Genomic DNA, 21,457 nt, shown 5'->3' with positions numbered 1-21,457 from the left:
TCTTTCTTTCTTCCTTTCTCTTAATGCATTTTTTAAAAATGTTAATTCCAGTATAGTCCACATACAGTGTTATGTTAGTCTCAGGTGTACAATATAGTGATTCAGCAATTCTATACATAACTCAGTGCTCATCACAATAAGTGTCCTCTTCATCCCCTTCGCCTAGTTCGCCCGCCCCCACCCCAGTGTATTTTGAATCATGGTGGTGCATATAGTTTTTAGCCTCCCTTTATTTATTTAAGCAGTTTATTATGAGCTTTCTCTGAGTTATTAAACATTTTGACAACTTTGCAACCAACGGAATATGTGCCAATTGGTTCTGAAGGAAGACACTTATGATGGGCTCTGTAAGTCACGGCTCCTGACGTTGGATCCATAGGGCAGACAGATGGATACACACACACACACACACACACACACACCTCACCAGAAGTGCAAGCCAGACTGTCATAAGTGCTCGAATGTTAAGTGTGTGCTTTGGGGGCATCAAAGTTGATGACTTTTGACTGAAGGAGATCATCCAGACCTCCTTGGGCCGTGGAGGTTGGGAAATCATTGAGAACAAGAAACGGGACAAGACCTCTTTACCAGAGACCACAGGATGCATCGGGCTCGGAGGCAGGAAGGAGAATCGGTGGGGGGGTGCTGTGTTGGGTGTGAGGTGGTGGGGAACCAGATCAAAGATGAGGCTGGGAAGGTGGGATTCGGTTGGGTCACCGAGGGCCTTGACGACCACCTCCAGGAGTCAGGGACTTCGTTTGCAGTGTCCGGGGAAGGCTGACGGGACTTGGAGCAGGAGGTGCTCTGGCGAGACTGGTGCTTTTGAAGGTTGCTGGCTGGTTTTGGTGAGGATGGGACTGTCCGCCCTGCCAGGAGCATCCCCGAGCAGGAGGAGGGAGGGCTTGGGAGACCTGCCTGAGGGAAGGGTCTCGGTGGTGGGGGATCTGGGACAGGCCCGCGAGGCCAAGAAAAGGGGAAGGGGGGAGGCCTTTTCAGTGGGTGAAGCTTCCTGAGGAGGTGGGGCTGCTGTACCACCTCTCTGGGACGCGGGAACACAGGGACTGCCAGGAGTTTGTTTTGCCCTGAGCAAGTAGGACACAGGGGAAGTTTTGACAAAGATGGGAGAAAGATCTAGAACACAGGGCATTGGCGGCAAGAGAAGGGGAAGGTGAGGGAAATGGGTTTGTGGGGGTGAGGGTCTCATGCTAGCGTCAGGCCTGAGTGTCCAGGGACCGCCACCTTCAGGGGCAGCTTCCAAAAATATGTCTAAGGGAAAACAGTCCAACTCAAGTGTTTCAGAGAGCCAGGGGCCTCTGTGCAGCCCTCCCTCTTTTAGGGGTGACTACAGAAGTGTCAGGGGTCAGGGTCCAGGCCCCGGTGTCTCCTGGGCTTTCCGTCACTGGAGAGCAGGAGGTGTGGATTATCTTAGCTCAACATTTGCGTCTGGGGCTTCCGCCGTCCTTTTGAGCTGTTTCTGCCTCCCTCTGCCACCTTCCATGACGACTTGCTGTCTGGAAACTCTCTAGCCAATAAACAGATTTACACTAACATGTGAAAGACTTAACAGCGCCGTAAAGTAGTGCAATGAGGGTGCGCATCGCAGTTCTCAATAGGAATAAAAGCAATAGCACTGATGCGACAGTGGGGGAGGGTCAGGCATCAGCCAGCAAGGAGTGGCCGTTCGTTTGTCCCAGCTGCCCTGGAATAGCAGGGGAGGGGGCACCCACCTGTTCGGACTGTCCACATCCTCCCCAGGCCCACCGCTCACCAGGGGCCTCTACTTGGGTAGACGGTGAAGTTTCCCAGTGTGCCCTTGCCTGATCTTGCCTATTGGGGGCAATTTCCCCCAGGTTATCACAGTGTGGAGCCCCCCCCAGAAGAGCACTAATCCCTGCACCCCCATCTGGAACCGCTCCGCCCTCTACTCTCCCCCCTCCCTTGTACTCACCAGGTTCAGCCCTCTCTGCCTATGCTTGGGTGCTCTCCCCATTCCTCCAGGCCTTCATTGTCTGTTCCATGTTTTCCTATCTCCTTTCCACCCAGCCACCCCCCCACCCCGCTGCCTGGAAGCTTCCAGGCTGTGATACAGTATCTGTGGTCCCCAGAGCCTGGCATGGGGCAAGGCTATAGCAAGTGTTCAGCAAACACGGGGCCATTGATCAACTGCTTTATAACACCCTACGCTTGAATAGACAGATGGCTTGGTCCCAGGAGGACTGGGAGGCTGGGCTTTGGAACCCAGTGGTCCCAGATTCAAATCCTACCCCTGTGCTTTCATCAGCTGTGAAGTCTTGGCAATGCTGCTCAATACTCGGCCTCACTAAGCCTGGGTTTTCTCTACTGTGAAATGGGTTCACAGTGATGGTGAACCAGAACTATGCACAGGAGGTGCCCACAAAAAGTTAACTGCCCTCCCCCTTCCCTGACTGCCTGCCCTCCCCGTTGGCCTGGGTCTTAGGGTTAGAAAATCTGGATTTGTGTTCCATTCTCCCACTTAACTAGCTCTGTGAACTGAAGCAAGATGTTTGACTCCTGGGCCTCACTTTCAACCACAAATGGAGTGAACGGTACCTCTAAGGAAATTGTTATGAGGAACAGACAAGAAAACATATGTGAACATACCTAACACCAGGCAGGAATGCAAGAGGGACTGTCCATCTATCCATCCATTCATTCATGTATGTATGTAGCTAGCATCTACTGAGGGTCATCATAAGGCCAGATTCTGCTTTTTTTTTTTTTTTTAAAGATTTTATATATTTATTTGAGAGAGAGAGAGCATGAGCAGGGGGAAAGGGAGAAGCAGACTCCCCACTGAGCAGGGAGCCCGATGCGGGGCTCGATCCCAGGACCCTGGGATCATGACCTGAGCCAAAGGCAGACACTTCACTGAATGAGCCACCCAGGCGCCCCAGATTCTGCTCTTAAAAGGATCACTGGGGAAGCTGATTCGCTGGGGCAAGAGTGGAAGAAACAAAGCAAAGTACTTCTGCAAGTGCTTTGTGGCTCTCCCAGCGACCCAGTGCAGAGGCTTGGCTTGCTCTGGAAGGTTTATCCCATGTTCAGGACTTATAAGGAGATACTCCTATAAGCTTTGGGGTTTTCTCCTGAAAGAGAAAGCCAGTCGCTACCTCCGAACACCTCTGGAGCACCTCCCAGATTTGCTTTCCTCTGGAAGTTCTCAGGCGTCTTCACCCCTAGGAAGAGGGAGCAGCTAAAGGGCCAGTGTGAGCCTGTGCAAAGCCATGGGTGGGTGTCATTGAACCGGGGTCTAATCTGGCTCCCCCAGTAACTTGCTGTGTGACCTTAAGCAAGTCACTCAGTGTCTCTGGGACTGCTAGGAGAAGGGACCCCTCACCTCACCTGGCATGAGATGGATACGAAATACCTTGGAAGGGCAGAGCCCCACGTAGAGAGGAGGTGCTGTTCTTTATTTGCCTGACCCCAGACGTCCCGAGCACCTGGATTATAAAGCCTCGCCACAGCTGAGGAAGATACGTGCCGCTCAGTGTCCAAGCAGCCGGGCAGGCCTCTTGGGAAGCCACGTGATTATGCCTGTCCCACCAACTTCTTCTTTCTGCCCAAACTATTTAAGGAAGAAGTCAGAGGTGGGACCTTCTGGAAAGTTCTATAGAAATGGACTGGTGTCTTCCGTGGCTCTTTGTGTCCATCTCCCTTTATCTGTCAAGAATCAACAAATCATTTGCACTGCTTTCATCAGCAGTCCTGATCCTATCGAGTATGTTTTGTTGTGCTTTTTGTTTGTCTTGGTCTTGGTTTTCACAGTGGAAACTTTTAAGGAACTTGCCCCAGCACAACTTCCCCTGCTGGAATGTTCTTTAATGTAGTCATTGTTCCCAGTCCAAGACTGCCCTGAGCAGCCCCCAGGTGAGACCCAGTTCCCCAATAATGAGGCCCTACCCAAGAAATCTCATATAGCCGTTAGCCCCCAGTTATTAGGGACAGCATGTGCCGGGCACCGTACCAGACTCACTGTGTGCCAGTCACCGCATCAGCTTTCATAGAAGTTGTTTCTCTTGGGGGGTGCAGTCATCTAAGCCTGCGATTCTTGGTTTCATGATGTCAGGGTCCTGGGATCGAGCCCCACGTCGGGCTCCATGCTCAGTGTGGAGTCTGCTTGAGATTTTCTCTCTCCCTCTCCCTCTGCCCCTCCCAGTCATGTCGTCTCTCTCTCTCTCTCTCTCTCTCTCAAATCAATAAATAAAATCTTTTTTTTTTTTTTAAGAGAGAAATTGTTCCTCTTGTCTTCCCCACAGCCCTAGGAACCAGATGCTGGGACCCTCGTTTTGCAGCTGAGGAAATTGTGCCCAAGGATGGAGCTGGGGTTGGGCCCAGGCTGTCAACTCCAAGTTCACGGTACCTTCACCTGGGCCAGGTTGTTTCTTGTCTTGTCTCCCATGGTCCTCAGGCCTGTGGCTCTCCAAGTCAGGGGAAGTTGGAGGAGAAGAAGGGAGGAGCAGACAATCATCAAGTATACTTAGGAACTTTGGAGTGACCCTCCAAATCTGAGGCCTGAGCTAAGTTATATCCAAGCGCTTCATGTTCATTGCACAGACCCAGAGCCTACAGAAAGGGAGCAGACGGGGAGTAGGTGGTTTTCAGCAAGGACAGCTGTGCTGAGGATGGGGTCAGTGGGTCACGTGAGTCCCAGGCCTTTTGATGGTTCTGCCTCCTAATGACCATCAGACAGTGGCTTTGGCGTGCGGGAGCCAGCTCGTTCCAGCTCGGGAGACCGGGGCGCTCACATCTCTTCCCAGCTCGGCGCTTGAAACCAGCGTGGTGGGAGTATTTACATTATGGAAGCTGGCAAAGGCTGTGAAATCGAGGTTTCTGCCTGGGGGGCTGATGGTTACACGTTTACCATACCCTCTCCATATGGTCTCCAGGTGGTACCTCCAGGTGGTCTCTCCAGTATGGTGGTCTCAGGGCTATCAGATTTCTTTACATGGAAATCCAGGGTTCCCAGAGTCCAACAGAAGCTGCCAGTTCTCTTAAAAGCTACATATGGAACTGGCAGAGTGTCCCTACTGCCTTACTCTATTGGCCAAAGCAGTCCCAGGCCAGCCCAGATTCAAGGGGAGCCGCACGCTGAGGCTCAGCTTCCAAAACCATAAAACGGGGACTCCAGTGCCTCCCTTCCAGAACCACTGGGGGCTGACATGTATGTATGCACATGTCTTGCCAACTAAAGCTTGATGTGTGTGCCTGTAGATATGAAGTGTGTATTTACGTGTAACCGGTTACAATGCTTACATGAAGAGCTGTGTCTTTTTTTAAAAAGGCGGGTGCATGTGTGCTGGACATTTGCGGAAACAGGAGATGCATCAGGGTGGACACTACAGGTGTGACATGGATTCCCAGAGAAACCGCATGGATAATGGGAGACGGTCAGCTGGTCACGGGATAGCGTTTGAAATCATGAGGTACCTTCTAGTGGGAGCCTGAGAGCTTCCTTCTTACAGGAGTCAGGGTCCCCAGGACCGAAGTCCCATCAGTCATTGAGAAGACACGGTTGAGCATTTTCCATGGTTTTCTTGGCTGTAGTAGAAAGAGCCGACGGACAGGCAGACCTGGATTTGAAGCCTGTCACTCACTACCTGGTTGAACTTGGACAGGCCCCGGAGCCCGTTTGAGCTCCGTTTCCTCATCTGTAACATATGGGTTTGGGGGGCGCCTGAGAGAGGGGCCTGTGGGGGCTTGGACCACGTAGCTGTGCACTGGGTTGGTGTTGGTTCTGCTCTCTCATGCTCCCTCACAACTCCATTTTCACTGTGCAGTCTTAGGACTCCAGGGGACCCCTGGTGTGCAGAATGTGGTTCAGCGGCTGGTACAAGAAGCTCCCTCTCTGCCGCCCAACTAGAATGTTCTCCATGTGCCTCTTCCTCTACTGAGTGGGGACACAAAATATTTACTGAGGAAGAGACTACGGATGTAAGACACCGATAGAAATCATTTGTGGAGCTCTTTATGTGAATTAACTCATTTAATGTGCAGATCAACCCTAGGATAGAAACACTACCCTGTGGCAGATTCAAGATGGTGGTACTTTCTTTGACCCTCTTCCCATCAAGGGCTACACAGCTGCTCCCCTTGAATCTGGGCTGGCCCGGGATGGCTTCGGCCGACAGAGTAAAGCAGTAGGGGCACTCTGCCAGTTCCATATGTAGCTTTTAAGAGAACTGGCAGCTTCTGTTGGGCTCTGGGAACCCTGGATTGCCATGTAAGAAATCTGATGACCCTGAGACCACCATACTGGAGAGACCACCTGGAGACCATATGGAGAAGGAGCAAGGCCCAAGAGGGCCCAGCTGAGCTTAGTCTTTCAGCTGCTCCTGCCAGGGCACTGGCAGGAGTGAAGGCTTCTGGATCCTCTGGGCCAGGACAGTCCCCAGCTGCGTGCCAGTGACCTAGTCAGTGCCATGAGGAGCAGAAGAATCTCCCAGCAGATTTCTGCCCAAATTCCTGACCCATAAAACCATGAGCTACACAAAGATGGCTGTTTTAAGCCAGCAGATTTTGCAAGCAGTTTGTTATACAGCCATAGATAACCAGGACAGGTATGATCTTCATTTTACAGATGAAGAAACGGAGGCGCAGAGAGGCTAAGTGGCTAGCTTGAGGTCATGCATTAGTAAGTGGTGGGTCCAGGGTTTAAACCCAGTAGCCTGGCTCCCTAGCACGTGTTCTTCACACTAGGCTGTACTGCTCTTGAGTTGAAAACATGGTTCTGCTCTCAAGGAAACTTCTACCTACTCTGGGGTGCAAAGATCATGCACACTACATAATTAGAGAATTATAGAAGGCATGCACTTATTCATCTACTCGATTTAAGGACACGGGGCCATAGGGATACACAGACGATGTTATTAAGAAGGTGTTAGGATTTTACTGCAATTAGGAAAGATCCCCAACACTGGAGGGTGAGTGAAACCCCAGGGGGATGCCTCCGAGGAGTGAGGACATGTGAGTGAGTCCTGTTGGGTGAGAGAGGAAGATCACGGGAGGCGGCGAGAAGTACGAGCAAGGACATGGAGTCGCAGGATGCGGACCATTGACCAGAGCCAATCCCAGGGCAGTGTGCACCCAGGTCTTGATGTTTGGCCTTTATCTAGAAGGCCATGGGGAAGAACCCCTGACAGAGGGACATTAAGAATGGGGGGGACAGGGTGCCTGGGTGGCTCAGTTGGTTAAGCGACTGCCTTCGGCTCAGGTCATGATCCTGGAGTCCCGGGATCGAGTCCCACATCAGGCTCCCTGCTCAGCAGGGAGTCTGCTTCTCCCTCTGACCCTCCTCCCTCTCATGCTCTCTGTCTCTCATTGTCTCTCTCGCAAAAAAAAAAAAAAAAAGAATGGGGGGGGACATGCTCTCATGGGCCTTTTAAACAGAAGCCCCTTGGGGCACCTGACTGGCTCAGTTAGTAGAGCATGTGACTCTTGATCTTGGGGTTGTGGGTTCAAGCCCCACAGTGGGTATAGAGATTACTTAAAAATAAAATCTTTAGATAGATAGATAGACAGACAGACAGACAGATGCTCCTCACTGCTGGAGGGCAGTGTGGAGGCTGGAGTATAGGGGAGACCCCCCAGGATGAAGACCAGAGGGGACTTGGCTTGATCCAGGGGCAGCACGGTGGGGCCTGCACCCAGCTCCTACAGCAGGTGTAGAAGGAGGAGGCATAGAGATACTTAGGAGGAGGACTGACATCACAGGTTGGCAGAAATGGCTGAGAAGGAAAAGGGGCCGGTAGGCACCCGGTGTTAGGGATCTGTGGCAGCGTCACCCAAGGTCCAGGGCAAGAGTGGTTGGTGGGGGTGACAGCAAGGGACACGGGGAGCCACCGTGCCTGGGACAAAGAAGCCCATCGCCATCACCCCAGTGGCTGGAACAGTGCCTGGCACATAGTCGCTGCTCAGCAAATATTTGCTGAATGAAAATGGAATAAACCCATGGGTCCAGGACTCAGGAGGGAGGGCAGAGCCCAAGGTAGAGCTTTGAGAGTCTCTGGAGCATGAGATGGTAACTCTGCAGGCTCCCTCTGTTTTGGTCAAGGTGCCCGTTTCCATCTCTGTTCTTACTGGGCTGTGGAATTGCCAGCTGGGAGCTAAGGGAGAATCTGAATGAGATGTCGGGCTGGAGGAGCGTAAGGCTAGAGGAACTGCCTGAGAATTTGGAACCCTGATCCCTGGGAGGTCATAGGAACTTCCCTGTGTCAGCAGAGACTCTTCTCTGTGCCGCAAGTGTGTCTCCTGTCCTGAGCAGGGGCATTTATGGTGATTCAGGAGGGCACCCGGCCCTATGTCTCTGGAGGGCTGCGAGGTCTATAAAAACACCCCTTTCTTCCACTCCCACATTCAGAACCAGCGAGGAACTAGAGAAAAGGTAAGAACACCCACTTGCCCACTGATGGACTGATTTGGGGATGTAGTTTGACCTACAGCCACAATCCAGTGCCGTATCACCGCCACTGAATTTGCTCCCCAGAACTGTAGGCCTCCCCCTGGCAAGGGCTGAGGCTGCCCGGGACACTTCCCCCAGGGACAGCAGAGAAGTAAGTGACATCCTGAGCCCTGGGCTGGGTATTTGCAAGCCGGTATTCACTCGAAGCATCTGGAAGCGAGTGAAATGTCAGTTGCCCTGAGACTGGTCCCTAGTTCTTGAGTCCATGATTCAGTTTGTGGCAGTGCTCGTGAAGAGGATAGGGGGTGATTGCTGTGATTCAGAGTCCCGGGGGGCACTCCTGTCTCCCATTCCGCTGCACTGTGAGCACGGATGTCGGGCCCCCGGCAGCACGCTAGGTGCGGGCATCCACAGCGCCCCTGGGCTCCTGCCAGTCGTTCCGGGAGCACGGACTGCCTCTCCCTCTGCAGCCGGATTTCTGAAACTCGGCACACTTGACATCTGGAGCCGATCATTCTTTGCTGGGGGCGCTGTCCCATGCTCTGTGGGGGGTTGAGCAGCATCCCTAGCCTCCCCCGCTAGATGTCTGAAGTACCACCTCCCCACCCTCGGGATGTGACAACCTGAGGTACCTCCACACATTGCCAAACGTGCCCTGGGGGACAAATTTGCTCCCGCTTGAGAACACTGCTTCAGGCTCTGCCGTCCCATGGGGGGGCCATGAGCCACACGTGGCTGTGGAACACGTGAGAGGTGGCCAGTTTGAATTGAGATGGGCTGTCAGTTAAAATTCACGCAAGATTTTGGGGACTCCTGGGTGGCCCAGTCGGTGAAGCGTCTGCCTTCGGCTCAGGTCATGATCCCAGGGTCCTTGCTCAGCGGGGAGCCTGCTTCTCCCTCTCTGCTCGCCCTGCTTGTACTCTCTCAAAAATAAAAAATAAGAAGAAGAAAAATAAAATTCACACAAGATTTTGAGTAGTATGAAAAAAAAAGTAAAATAGCCCACCAGTAATTTTTTATATTTATGGTTTGTCGAACTGATAATATTTTAGATATTTTGGGTTAAATAGAATATAGTATTAGGATTCGTGTGATCTGATTCTGTTTACCATTTCTAACGTGACTGTGGGAAACTTTAACATTGCACATGTCGTGTGCATTGGTCTGGAGAACCAACGGGTGTGTGCTGTGTAAGAGCATGGACTGCAGAGTCACATCCTGGTATCGTTTCCTCGCTCTGGGACCTCTGGCAAGCCACCGAACCTCTCTGGGCCTCCCCGCTTCCATAAGTGGTGGTCACTTTTCTTCTGGAGCTCAGATGAAAGTTTGCAGACCCGGGGGTAAGATCCTGAAGTCGAAGCCGGTTGTTTTCTGAGCTGGCTTGTTTCTTGATGGGTCCTTCTCCTGAACTCGGGACTGTTCTCACTAGCAGGGTGGTGCCGTGGGCCACCTCCTTTTCTTCCAAGCCTTTCTTCTTGATAGGGACCGTCAAAGACACCTCCTTGTCCCTGAGTGTGAGCAGAGGAACAGGCCATGGCTTTACCAGACTTGCAGCTCATTCTCCGGGGGAGTAATTAGACCCCCTGATGGCGGACAGCCGTGCCTCTGCTCCACTCTCCTCCACCCACCCCTCCCTGCCCCTTCTCCCCAAACACCTCCCTGTCTGCTTACTCTGTAGTCTCCCCTGACACTTGGCAGTTCACTCATCTGTCTAATGTCTCCCCTTCTGTTTTGGCATCTGAACCTACACATAGTTTCCAGGCAAAGTCCCATCTGCGTTGTGACAGTTGGGCGATATTCCTTTCCCCAGACTTAAAGCCTCATCCACACAGTTGCTAAATTTGGAAGAGCACCCTCCAAGAAAAGGAATCTTTCATTCCAGCTTGGACAGCGTCGTTACAGCGGATGCAGCTGGGGCTCAGAGGGAGTGCTCTTCACAAAGCCTGCTAATTGTGTCCTATCATCCCGGCAAGGACCTGGCTCTGGGGCGGCGAGAAGAAGGGACACCTGACTCCCACCCTCCCGGGAGCTTCATTCTGGGCTGGAGTCGGGCCTGGGAACACAGCAGGATGTGGTGGAATGATGCTCTCTGGCGGAGTGTGAACCCAGCGCCGGGGCCACCGGGAGGGAGGCCGTAGTTGCTCCTGGGAAGGCTTCCCCCAGGGTGACATGGGGCCTGCCTGGTGACGGGGGGGTGGGGATCTGTGGCCCATGGGAAGGTGTCTCTGCTAGCTGACTTACTCACTTAAAGCAGGGACACATTGAGTGCATTCCAGTAGGAAGTACTGGGATGCCCTCCGTCCATCCCACGCCACCTCTCTGGAACAAAAGGTGCCTCATATACCAGGTTCCCAGGCTGCTGGCACCTCGTCGTGACTGTGGCCTGTGGGCCACTTGTTTAACCTCCCTGAGCCTCAGTTTTCTTGCCTATAAAAGGAGGATAATGGAGTTTGTCCAAGGCTGGCATGCAGTCGGCACCTAATAAATGGTAGATAATATTATTATTACTATTACTATTATTATTATTATTGAAACCTTGAAAACAATACCCTTCCATTATTAATCAGGAGGCTCAAAGCCTGTGCTGGGAATTTGGGAGAAAGGGGCAGAATGACAGCAATCAGAATCAAAACCTAGATTCCAGAGAGCACCACAGTTAAACTCTGGAAAGCACCCAAATTAATCCTCTCTCACAGCATGATGACATACCTTCTCTGGACCTCAGTTTCCCCATCGAAGCAATGAGGAAGTTTGGACCAGTGTCATCTCTAAGGGCCCTTCCATTCTGGCTTTCAGTGGTTCCCCATCCACTAGGAGGAACATTTGGGTAGGTCAGGTCTCTAAGCAAATTTGGGGTGTGGTATAGAACTCAGTAAAAGGACATTGCTGTGCTTTTTTCATCTTAAAATTCTTAAGATGAAATCAAGAGGAAATTGCTCCTTATGCCAACCGCAACCAGCAAAGATGGCCATGACTCATAACCAGGGCTGCCATGGACCGTTGCATAGCTTGTGCACTGCCCAAAAGTGCTTCATTGGTGAATTGACTGGGAGTTGAAGTCTAGCTGGTGTTCTGCTTGTCAAGTTGTGCAGTTTAGTGCAGGGCTGCAGCTACCTAAAAGAGGAGACACCTCTCTGCTCCCTTGCGAGATCCTATAGTGGGGCATTAGGAGCATTTGGAAGCAGCCCTCTGCTTGGACCCCTGACCATGGCTGGCAGGCCCTCCTGCTCCTTTCCCTGTCAGCCTCCCTGCAGCTCATACGCTCCCCCTGTGGGCCTGTGGTTGATGGAGGAGATGTGGTGGGGGCAGCTAAGGGAGGATGATCTTACACTGAGAAACTTCGGGGCTAGGGGGGCTGGGGGTTTTACAGAGGGAGGCTCAAGCAGGCTGGTAAATAGACAGTGAAGGGGCCCAGAAGGCTACTGTGACCTCCCAAGAGGGGAAGGAGCCGAGAGGGGTGGGAGGCCCCTGGACAGGTGGGCCCGGCTGCACCTGCCAGGCCTGCAGCTGACTCACCCTCCTGCTGCCCAGCTGTGAACCACTCCCCAGCCTCTTGGCACAGTGGCTTTTTATTCTCAGGGTCTGCACCCTTGGCCTTTCCTGTTGGGGACCCAGTTTGACGATCTAGTGTGCCTTTTAGGAAGCAGGATGAGAATCCATTAGGATCAGTCTTCCAGCCCATTCTAGGTGATAGGTTTCAGGGAAGGTTGGCTTAGCAGTGTCACATAAGGCTTGGGAGGAGGGCCACTTCCTGGCTTCCCCCCCGGCCGGAAGTGATGGCCTTTTCTCTCCAAGGGTGAGCCCTGGGAGAGGTCTGTGACTCTGCCTCTCCTGCCAACCCAGGGTCCTTCCTGCCTTCCTCTGGGGACACTTTCCTCCTGGGGAAGTTCTCATCCATCCAATGCTCATTCCATAAACACGCATATTGAGGCCTTGCCACATGCAAGGTTTTCTCTTAGGTAAAATCAACTACACCTCTCCCATCCCCACCCAACCAAACTTTCAATCATCAAAAGAGAATGAGCTGGTTGTTTGAATCTCTATCCTTCAGCAGGATGTCCTAGATAGGTCCTGTGGCCAGACCATTGGCAAATTCCCTGTCGTCCTTCTACCTGTGAGGCTTCCTCTCAATTTCTATATCCGTCTACCCTTTTTATCAAGATGATGAGCACAATAAATATTTGTCAATAAATGAATACGTAATGAAAATGTCCTAGCTAAAGAGGGACTCTGATCGAGCCCTTCGAAACAAAAGAGCAAACAACCTGATTTAAAAATGGGCCAAGAACGTAAAGAGGTACTTCTCCAAAGAAGTTCCACAAAAGGCTAGTAAGCACAAGGAGAGAGACTAGCATCACCAGTCATCAGGGAAATGCAAATCAAAACCACAATGAGATACCACTTCATCCTCACTAGGATGGCTGTAATCAAAAAGGACTGGCAAAGGGATGGAGAAATTGGAAGTCTCGTATGTTGCTAGTGGAATGTAAAATGGTGCAGTCACTTGGAAAAATAGTTGGCAGTTTCTTAAACATACGTAGTTACTGCATGACCTTGAACTCCACTTCTAAGTCTGGACTCAATAGAAATGAAAATGTATGTCTGCACAAGAACTTGTACATACATGTTCATGGCAGCATTACTTGTGGTAGCCACAAAGTGGAGACAGCCCAAACACCCATCCGTGATAAATGGATAAACAAAATGTGGTCCATCCAAACAATAGATTATCCAGCCATAAAGAGGAATGAAGCATTGACCCATCCTACCACATGGACAAGCCTTGAAAACATTGTGCTAGGTGAAAAAAGCCAGACGCAAGGGACCACACACTGTATAATTCCACTTACATGAAATGTCTAGAAGAGGCAAATCCATAAAGACAGATACCTAGATTAGTGGTTGCCAGGAGCCACGGGGAAGGGAGGAGTGGAGAGTGACCACTGGTGGGTCCAGGGTCTCTTTTCTGGGGTAATGAAAATGTTCTAAAATTGATTGTGGTGATGGTTGCACAATTCTTTAAATGCCCTAAGACTGTTGAATTGTGCGCTTCCAATTGGCAAATTGTATGGTATGTGAATGATCTCTTAATAAAGCAGTTAAAAAAAAAAAAAACCCTCAACGTTTAAAAAAAACCTGTCCAATTAGAAAATGGGCCAAAGACGTGAATAGACATTTCACCAAAGAGGATATACAGATAGCAAATAATCACACAGAAGGATGTTTCGTGTCCTTTTGAAATTCAAAGTGAAACGGCAGTGAGATCTCATTCTACACCATTCGGAACGGCTAAAATAAAAAACGTTGAAAACACCAAGCTGGCAAGCATGGGGAGAAACTGGGTCACTCCCACATTGCTGGCGGGAATGTAAAATGGTACACTCAGGAAAATAGTTTGGCAGTTCCTTTGAAACGTGATGATGGACTTAACCATATTCCCAGCAGTTGTTCTCTTGGGAACCCTAGGGAAAGGAAAATGCACTTTCACATAGAAACTTGTACGCACATGTCCACAGCAGTTTTGTGCATAATAACTAAAAACTGGAGGGGCGCCAGGGTGGCTCTATGCATTTGTCTTCGGCTCAGGTCATGATCTGGGGGTCCTGGAATTGAGTCGGGGCTCCGTGCTCAGCGGGGAGTCTGCTTCTCCCTCTCCTTTTGCCCCTCCCCCCAACTCATGCTCATGCACTCTCTCTCTCTCTCAAATAAATAAAGTCTTTTTTTCCTTTTTTTTTTTTTTAAAGATTTTATTTATTTATTTGACAGAGAGAGACAGCGAGAGAGGGAACACAAGCAGGGGGAGTGGGAGAGGGAGAAGCAGGCTCCCTGCCGAGCAGGGAGCCCGATGCGGGGCTCGATCCCAGGACCCTGGGATCATGACCTGAGCCGAAGGCAGACGCTTAATGACTGAGCCACCCAGGCGCCCCTAAATAAATAAAATCTTTAAAAAAAGTAGCTAAAAACTGGAAACTGCCAAGAAGCCCTTTAGTGGGTGAATGGCCAAGCAAACTGGTCCGCCCGACCCAAAGAATAGTACTCAGCCGTAAAAAGGATCAGGCTATTGATTCATTCAGCAATTTGGAGGACCCTGGAGGAAATTATGCTAGGAAAAAGCCAATCTCAAATGAATGGAATTTCTTCAAAAAAAAAAAAAATCTTCTGCTAGTTTTCTGGTCTTGGTGACTATTTCACTTTGATGTTGAGGTTGTAAATGCTAGAGGCCGGGCCAGCGTGCGTGGACCCCGCATCTCTATCCTGTCCCATCTTGATGGTGAGTGGTTAGGTAAAATATTTCCTTTTCTCTACGCAGAAGTGGTGTCCGGTCGTTGTCACCTGTTGTCACCTCCAGATGTGCCAGGTGTGACTGACGAGGACCCCTTCTCCTGTCTTACCCTTTGAGGGAGAAACGCATTAGACGGGTCTGGCATGTGCCCACCGAGGCTGCGGCTGAGGACCCCGGAGACCGTACACAGTGGAGGGCTTGCTGCTGGCGCTTGTCCAAGGTGACCGGCTGGAACCAGCATCTTTGTTGAGAGGGGCCCCCTGGCTGGGCTCCCGGCCACCAGCTGCTGCCAAGGGCACAGCACCCGCCAAGCATTCCTGAGGCTCTTTCTGAAGCTGGCTTCGCAGGGGAAGGGGCAGCGTGGTCCCCTCGGCGGTGGGTGGCACAGGGGCTTGTCGGCTGTGCCCGGTCTCTAAAACGGTCTCAGCTGAGAGGACACTGGCAACCCATCAGCTTTAGAGAAAAATTTACAGAGACTTTTGGAAGATTAGCGAAAAATGTAGAGACGCTTTAGAGTTTCTCTGCTTTCTGAAGTCATATATGCTCATTATAAAAATCCCAGATAAACATACTATAGGCAGGGAAATTCAGTCCACTCTTGGTGTATGGGTTTCTCTTTTTTTTAAATAATGGCTTTATTGAGAGGTATTTATATAATATATTCAATATCCTACAATTCACCCACTTAGGATGCAAAAACCCACCAGTGGCTTTTGGTGCGTTCACAGTGGCCCATCCCTCACCATAGTAGGTCCGAGAACATTTCATCACCTCAAAAAAGAAGCCCCATCCTGCACAATGCGAATGTACTTAATGCTACTGAATTGTACCCTTAAGATGGTTAAAAAGCTAAATTATATGTTTTTTATAGTTTAACACAATAAAAAAGCAGAAACCCATACCTTTAATATCATCTCCCTATCTCCCCCAAAGCCCCAGTGCTAAGCACCACTAACCTACTTTTGTCTCCGTAAATGTGGTCCACTCTTGATCCCGGCCCCAGAGGGCCGGGTCAGCTGTCCTTTTTGGGGTCCTCATGTGTGCCTGGCACAGGGTTGGGTGCGGTGCTGGTGACAGGGAAAGTGAGACCTGTTCCTGCTCCCAGTGGGCCCACAGTCTCACAGCCTCAGATCACAAGGTGAGCACCCAGACGGCGTTACCCTGCTGGGAAAATGTGTGCTCTCTTGAGCACCTCCTGTGTGCAGCTTTCCCAGGGGAGAGGTCGGAATACTCGGGAAAGGCTCTGGGGCGGAAGGTGGATCCTGAAGGCAGTGAAGGGCAAAGAGGGGGTCCTCGTCCATGGGGAAAGAGCACGAGCAAACACCTGGAGGGTGGAATGTGGACTGCGTTGACAGGGACAAAGTGAGGAAAATGCCCCCCCTCCAAGGGACAAATTTTCTATTGAGGAGCCATAATAATGCCAAGCCAAAGCTACATGCCTACCTCACGCCATGACTGGCTTACTTGTTTTTTTGGTTTTTTTAAGAATTTATTTATTTGTCAGAGAGAGAGGGAACACAAGCAGGGGGAGTGGCAGGCAGAGGGAGAAGCAGACTCCCCGCTGAGCAGGGAGCCCGATGCGGGGGCTCGATCCCACGCCCCTGGGATCATGACCTGAGCCGAAGGCAGACGCTTAACCAACTGAGCCACCCAGGCGCCCCGTGGCTTACTTGTTTAAAGTTAGGGTTTGGTAATCCTGTATCCTCGCTGGCTGAGCGTGCTGTGCACCTTCTAGCAGCTCCGGCGGATGAGTATTGCTTATGGGCGGGCACGTGAGTTTCCTAGGGCCGCTGTGACAAAGGGCCAAAAGGCTGGGGGGCCAAAAACAACACACATCGATTCTCTGGCCCTTGTGGAGGCCAGAAATCTGAAATCGAGGTGTGGGCGGGGTTGGTTCTTTCTGCAGATCAGGGAGAATCCGTTCCACGCCTCTCTCCCAGCTGCCGGGGACAACCTCACTCCAGTCTCTGCCTGCGTCTTTCCGTGGCTTCTCCTCTCTGTGTGTTTGTGTCCCACGTCTTTACGTGTTTTTATAAGGACACCATTCATGGGATGTAGGGTTCACCCCAATCCAGTCTGACTGCACGTTCACTCGATGACCTCTGCAAAGACCCTGTTTCCAAATGAGGTCACATCATCAGTGTATGTATAGCGTGGAGGGATGTGGCAGGCGCCCGGGGCTGGGGCAGAAGAGGTCAAGTTCTAAAGAAACAAACAAGAGCTTTCATCATTGCTCATGACTTTACAGATCCGCAAGTTTAACAGTAAAAAGGTGACTGGGCCACTATGTCTAGACCCTGGGCCCTAGGCCACAAAAAGGAATGAACTCTGGTGCCTGCACCCCATTTGCAGACCAGCAAGGGGACAGTTGGTAAACTGAGTTTAAAGGAGGTATGGCTTTACATAAAGTGCCTGGGGCACAGAAGGGGGAGTGGCTGACTTTATCTTAAAGGTTTCAGGTGTGCTCTGCAAAGGTCAGAAAAGTCCCCGTGGCAAGCGAAAGCGGCTTTTTTTTTTTTCCTTAAAGATTATTTATTTATTTATTTGACAGAGACAGACTGAGAGAGGGAACACAAGCAGAGGGGGAGCTGGAGAGGGAGAAGCAGGCTCCCTGCTTAGGGAGCCTGATGTGGGGCTCGATCCCAGGACACCGGGATCATGACCTGAGCCGAAGGCAGACGCTTAACGACTGGGCCACCCAGGTGCCCCGAAAGCGGCTAACTATTGAGCACGCCCTCCCAGTGTGCTAGGCTTGGCTTCCTGCATGCATCACCACTAACCCTGCCTTGAGGGATCCCACTTTATAGATGGAGCTCTCTCTACCTCTTGAGGCTACAGGATGTCTTTTTGGCCCCAGGCTCCCTTGGCCCAGTCACTTTCTTGAAAGAGTCAGTGAGGCACCAAATGCCAGCACTAGGTGGCGCTGTGGGCCACCCCACCGCTATTCATTCGCAGAGGGTGCTAATTCCTTGAACTGATGTTTCTGACTTTTCCAAGTACCACTGGTCCTGTAATCGACTAAACTCCCTTTTAAAGTGTTTATATCTACCCTAATGGGAAACCATTATATCTTTGCCATAAATAGATGATGAATGTGAACTTCTTTTTAAAAATCATGTTAACTGTTGAGCACAGTGTAGTATGTTGAAAGAAGGCAAATATAAAAATAAAGCGATTGGAACAAAACATGTTGGTTCGTGTATGCCCATCTCGCAGATCACCGATGCAGTGAAATACTGTCCTGGGCTCTGAAAACAGAACAGCCTGCTCTCAACTAGATACAGGCGTGTTTAGGGTGGGAAAGGCTCCTTCCTTCTGCAGGTGGAGGAACTGAGCTCATGGTTGGAGCCACGCCTGGGACCCAGGTCCTGCCTTCCCTTCCACCACACGGATGCGAGAAGAACCTTAGGAAATTGGAACTGAAGTGTGACACCCTCAGTTTCTCAGTGGCTCTGATGCCTAAGAGAGTTCACTGTGCGCGTCCCCAGCACAGGGAGCCTCACCTATTGGGCATATGGAACCCTGGGATGACAGGAGTCATGAGGGTGGGTGGCAACCAAGATGGGCAGCGGACCTCAACCAAACCGCTTAGCTTCTCTGGGCCCCTTGCCTTGAGGGTCCAAAGCAGGGTGTGGTGTGGTACCATGTTCCCCTTTCAGGCACAGTCCAGCACCCTACCCCTCCAAGGAGCCATATCCACCATGGGATGAGATCTTGGGCAAATGCGTTGATCCCTCTTTGTTGTCAGAGCTGGAAAATATCGGGGTCACCCTCACTCTTGGGTTACCCATGCAGCCAAATCAAGTAAGGTTCTAATAGGCCCAAGGGTTCTTGGGTGAAGAGCCAGTGGCCCTGGGCCGGCATCCCCGCATCTCCTGGAGGCCAAGACAGATCTGGGCAACTTGCCTCCTGCTGGTCCCTCACAGCTCCTCGTCAGGCTGAGATGACCCCGATCCATTAAATGTTTAATTCTGCTTTTACAATCTGGAGTCTTCTGTGTCATTTTGCCCCAAATGATGACTGTATATTAAAGATAACACCAGCTGCTATAATAATCCCCCGGGATCTCAGTGGATTAACACCATAGAAGTTCAGTTCCCACTTCCCTTCAGTCTGATTGGCAGCCCATGTGTAGGGGGCTTTGGGATGCCAAGACCCACCATGAAGATGGCAGGCACGGCCCCCACCCGCAGAGAGCCTCCTTCTGTCTGGCAGGGACACTCATCCAAGGCTTTTGTCATCTCTCCCCAGTATTGTACCTGGAAGGCTCAGTTCTTGTGTTTGAGGACATCTTCAGACTGATCGCATTCTACTGTGTCAGTAGGTGAGTACACCTGGCCCCATGGAAGGGCATCGGGGTGCAACAGACGTTCCTGCACCCTTGGATGGGGGCGAGGGCAGGGGCCCCCAGAGGGAAAGGTGCAGCCCAGAGGATGCAGAGAGAGGGGACGGTCCCTGGCTTTGCCCTGGTAACCATGAGGGGAGGTGTGCGCTCTGAGACTATCTTGGTCTGGCCATGCAGGGCCCCTCCCTCATCACCACCTGCCCCCCACCCCCGCTCTCACTGCCCCTCACCCCAGCTTCCAGGACAGCCGTGGACCGAGCCGACCTGACCTGCCCTGTTGCAGGCAGATGGCACTTCCTGTGGGGACAACAGGAAGGGCTGATACCCCTCAGCGGGACAGAGCCTGTGATTCTTAAGTCGCTGCTGGGTGGGGTGCGTGACTGGTCGCCACCCTCAGAGCCACTCTGTTTACTCAGAATGGTTTCAGGTCAACAGGAACGTAAAAATACACCCTGGTGCCATAATGGCTTAAACTGCAGGGCCTTGACGAGGGCTGGACGGGGTGTCTCGGGGTTCAGGGCTCCAGGCCCACGTCTTCAGGGCTCCAGGCCCAGAGAGACCCATCCTTCCTGCCGCTCAGTGAAAACCGTGCTCATCCCAGAACAGCCCTCCCACCTAGCGGGACCCTCCTGGGCTTGGACGGGCTGGAAGGGTGATGCTGGGAACAGCAGCTGCTAGCCGCTGACACCTGTCGAGGGCTCGCAGGTACCCAGCGCTGTACTATCCATTACCTTCATAAATCTTGCAAAAGTTCCAATTTCACAGATGAGGAAGCTGAGACTAAGAGAAGGAACTTGCTCAGGTTGTGCAGCTGGCCAATGGCGGGGTAGAGATTCAAAGTACGTAAAGCTCCCAGGTCCGTGAGCTTTGCTACGACCGCCCCACTGTGTGCCTCCCACGATAATTGGATGACCTAGCATGTTCCTCTGGGCCTGCGAGGCAAAGCAGCCGAGGCCCCCAGGGCTGTGGTGTCCTGCAACATGCGAAGCTCTCAGGCAGACAGGCCCGTTCCTGCTCTTAGAGGTTCCTATCTCAGGAGGGGTGCCCAGCGTAGCGCTTGGCACACGCCAGGTGCTTTAAATGAATAAATGAATGATGACAGGGGTGCCCGGGTGGCTCAGTCGTTAAGTGTCTGCCTTCAGCTCAGGTCATGGTCCCAGGTTCCTGGGATTGAGCCCCGCATTGGGCTCCATGCTCCGCGGGAAGCCTGCTTCTCCCTCTCCCACTCCCCCTGCTTGTGCTCCCTCTCTCGCTGTGTCTCTCTCTGTCAAATAAATAAATCTTTAAAAAAAAAATTGAATGACGACATAATTGCAGAGCCCACAACTTGAGCTCGCTACCTAATCTCTCTGAGGCTCAACTTCCTCTTCTGTGAAATGGGTATAATACCCGTTAGACAGGTGCTGGGGAAAGAGAGGATAAAGAAGCAGCACGCTGCCCACCAGCCAGAAGGTGTCCTAGTTCCGTTTCCATGGGGGGTAGTGACTTTGTCTGTCCAGGGAGATCTGGAGCCATACTCACCAAGCTCACACCGTCACCTCCCAATCTTTCCGCCTCTGGAGGCTGTTTCTCTACGTTCCAGAGAAGCAGGTACCTGTTTGCCCGCCCTCGACTGCTCAGGGAACCCACGAGGAGATCACAGGGCACAGAGCCCATATGTTTGGGTGTCAACATGCTATGTTTGGTGTCAGTGCCAAGGCCATCTGTCGGGGGTGAGGTGCCGTGGGAGGAAGAACCCCAGGCTAGGAGCTGGAGACGGTTACCTGGCTGTCAGCTGGCCTCTCCTGCCTGTGGTTACCGCACTTGTCAAAGGGATGGTAGCCAAGAAGGAACAACACAGCTCCAGAGCGCTCATTGGAGGCATGCCTCTCCCCCCCACCCCCTACTCCCCACCCCCGGCTCAGGAAGATACAGGTCCTGCTTCAGGGTGCTCACCCTAATGCTCCAGGCTGGATGGTAGTCCGGTGTGAGGACTAGAGGGGCTTCCCAGACCGGACAGGGTCCCATAGTCGCCCAGGGAGCTGGTTAAAAATACAGACTCCTGCCCGTGCCCCCCCACCCCTGAGACTCTGATTCAGCAGCTCGGGGGTGGTGCACAGTAATAGCCCCTTAGCTGGGTCTCTCTTAGGGGCAAGAGTTGAGAGGACTTGCCCCCAAAGAGAGAGCAGCGGGGAGGAAGGGGGAGCAGGATGGGGCAGGGAGAGAAGCCCAGAAAGGGTGTGATTGCAGGAGGCATCCCAGCCTCAGCAGGGTCCCTGGGGGCTTTCAGGAGCATAAGAGAGACCTCGGGGTCATTAAAGCCAACGAGGCTGGGCTCTTGTACCCCCAAGCCGGCCAGCCAGCCAGCTCCCACGGCAGAGGCATTTGAGGCTCTCCCTAGGGCCAGTGGGACAGGCAGTGAGGCTCCAGC

General features: G+C 52.0%; 1 protein-coding gene across 1 annotated transcript in view; it reads left to right on the top strand.

The window, feature by feature from the left end:
- RIN3 (Ras and Rab interactor 3) overlaps positions 1-21,457 on the top strand; it is a 99,267-nt gene that overhangs the window by 35,955 nt on the left and 41,855 nt on the right. Inside the window, exon 4 of the mRNA XM_081830040.1 lies at positions 18,954-19,026. Coding sequence (XP_081686166.1) covers positions 18,954-19,026 — 73 coding nt within the window. The remainder of the gene's footprint in view (positions 1-18,953; positions 19,027-21,457) is intronic.

This window comes from Leptonychotes weddellii, chromosome 9, assembly GCF_054177405.1.
Source record: "Leptonychotes weddellii isolate Sample4059 chromosome 9, ASM5417740v2, whole genome shotgun sequence".
Taxonomy (NCBI): Eukaryota; Metazoa; Chordata; class Mammalia; order Carnivora; family Phocidae; genus Leptonychotes; species Leptonychotes weddellii.
Note: the sequence above shows the minus strand (reverse complement) of the source record. Positions and strands in the feature narration are given on the sequence as shown.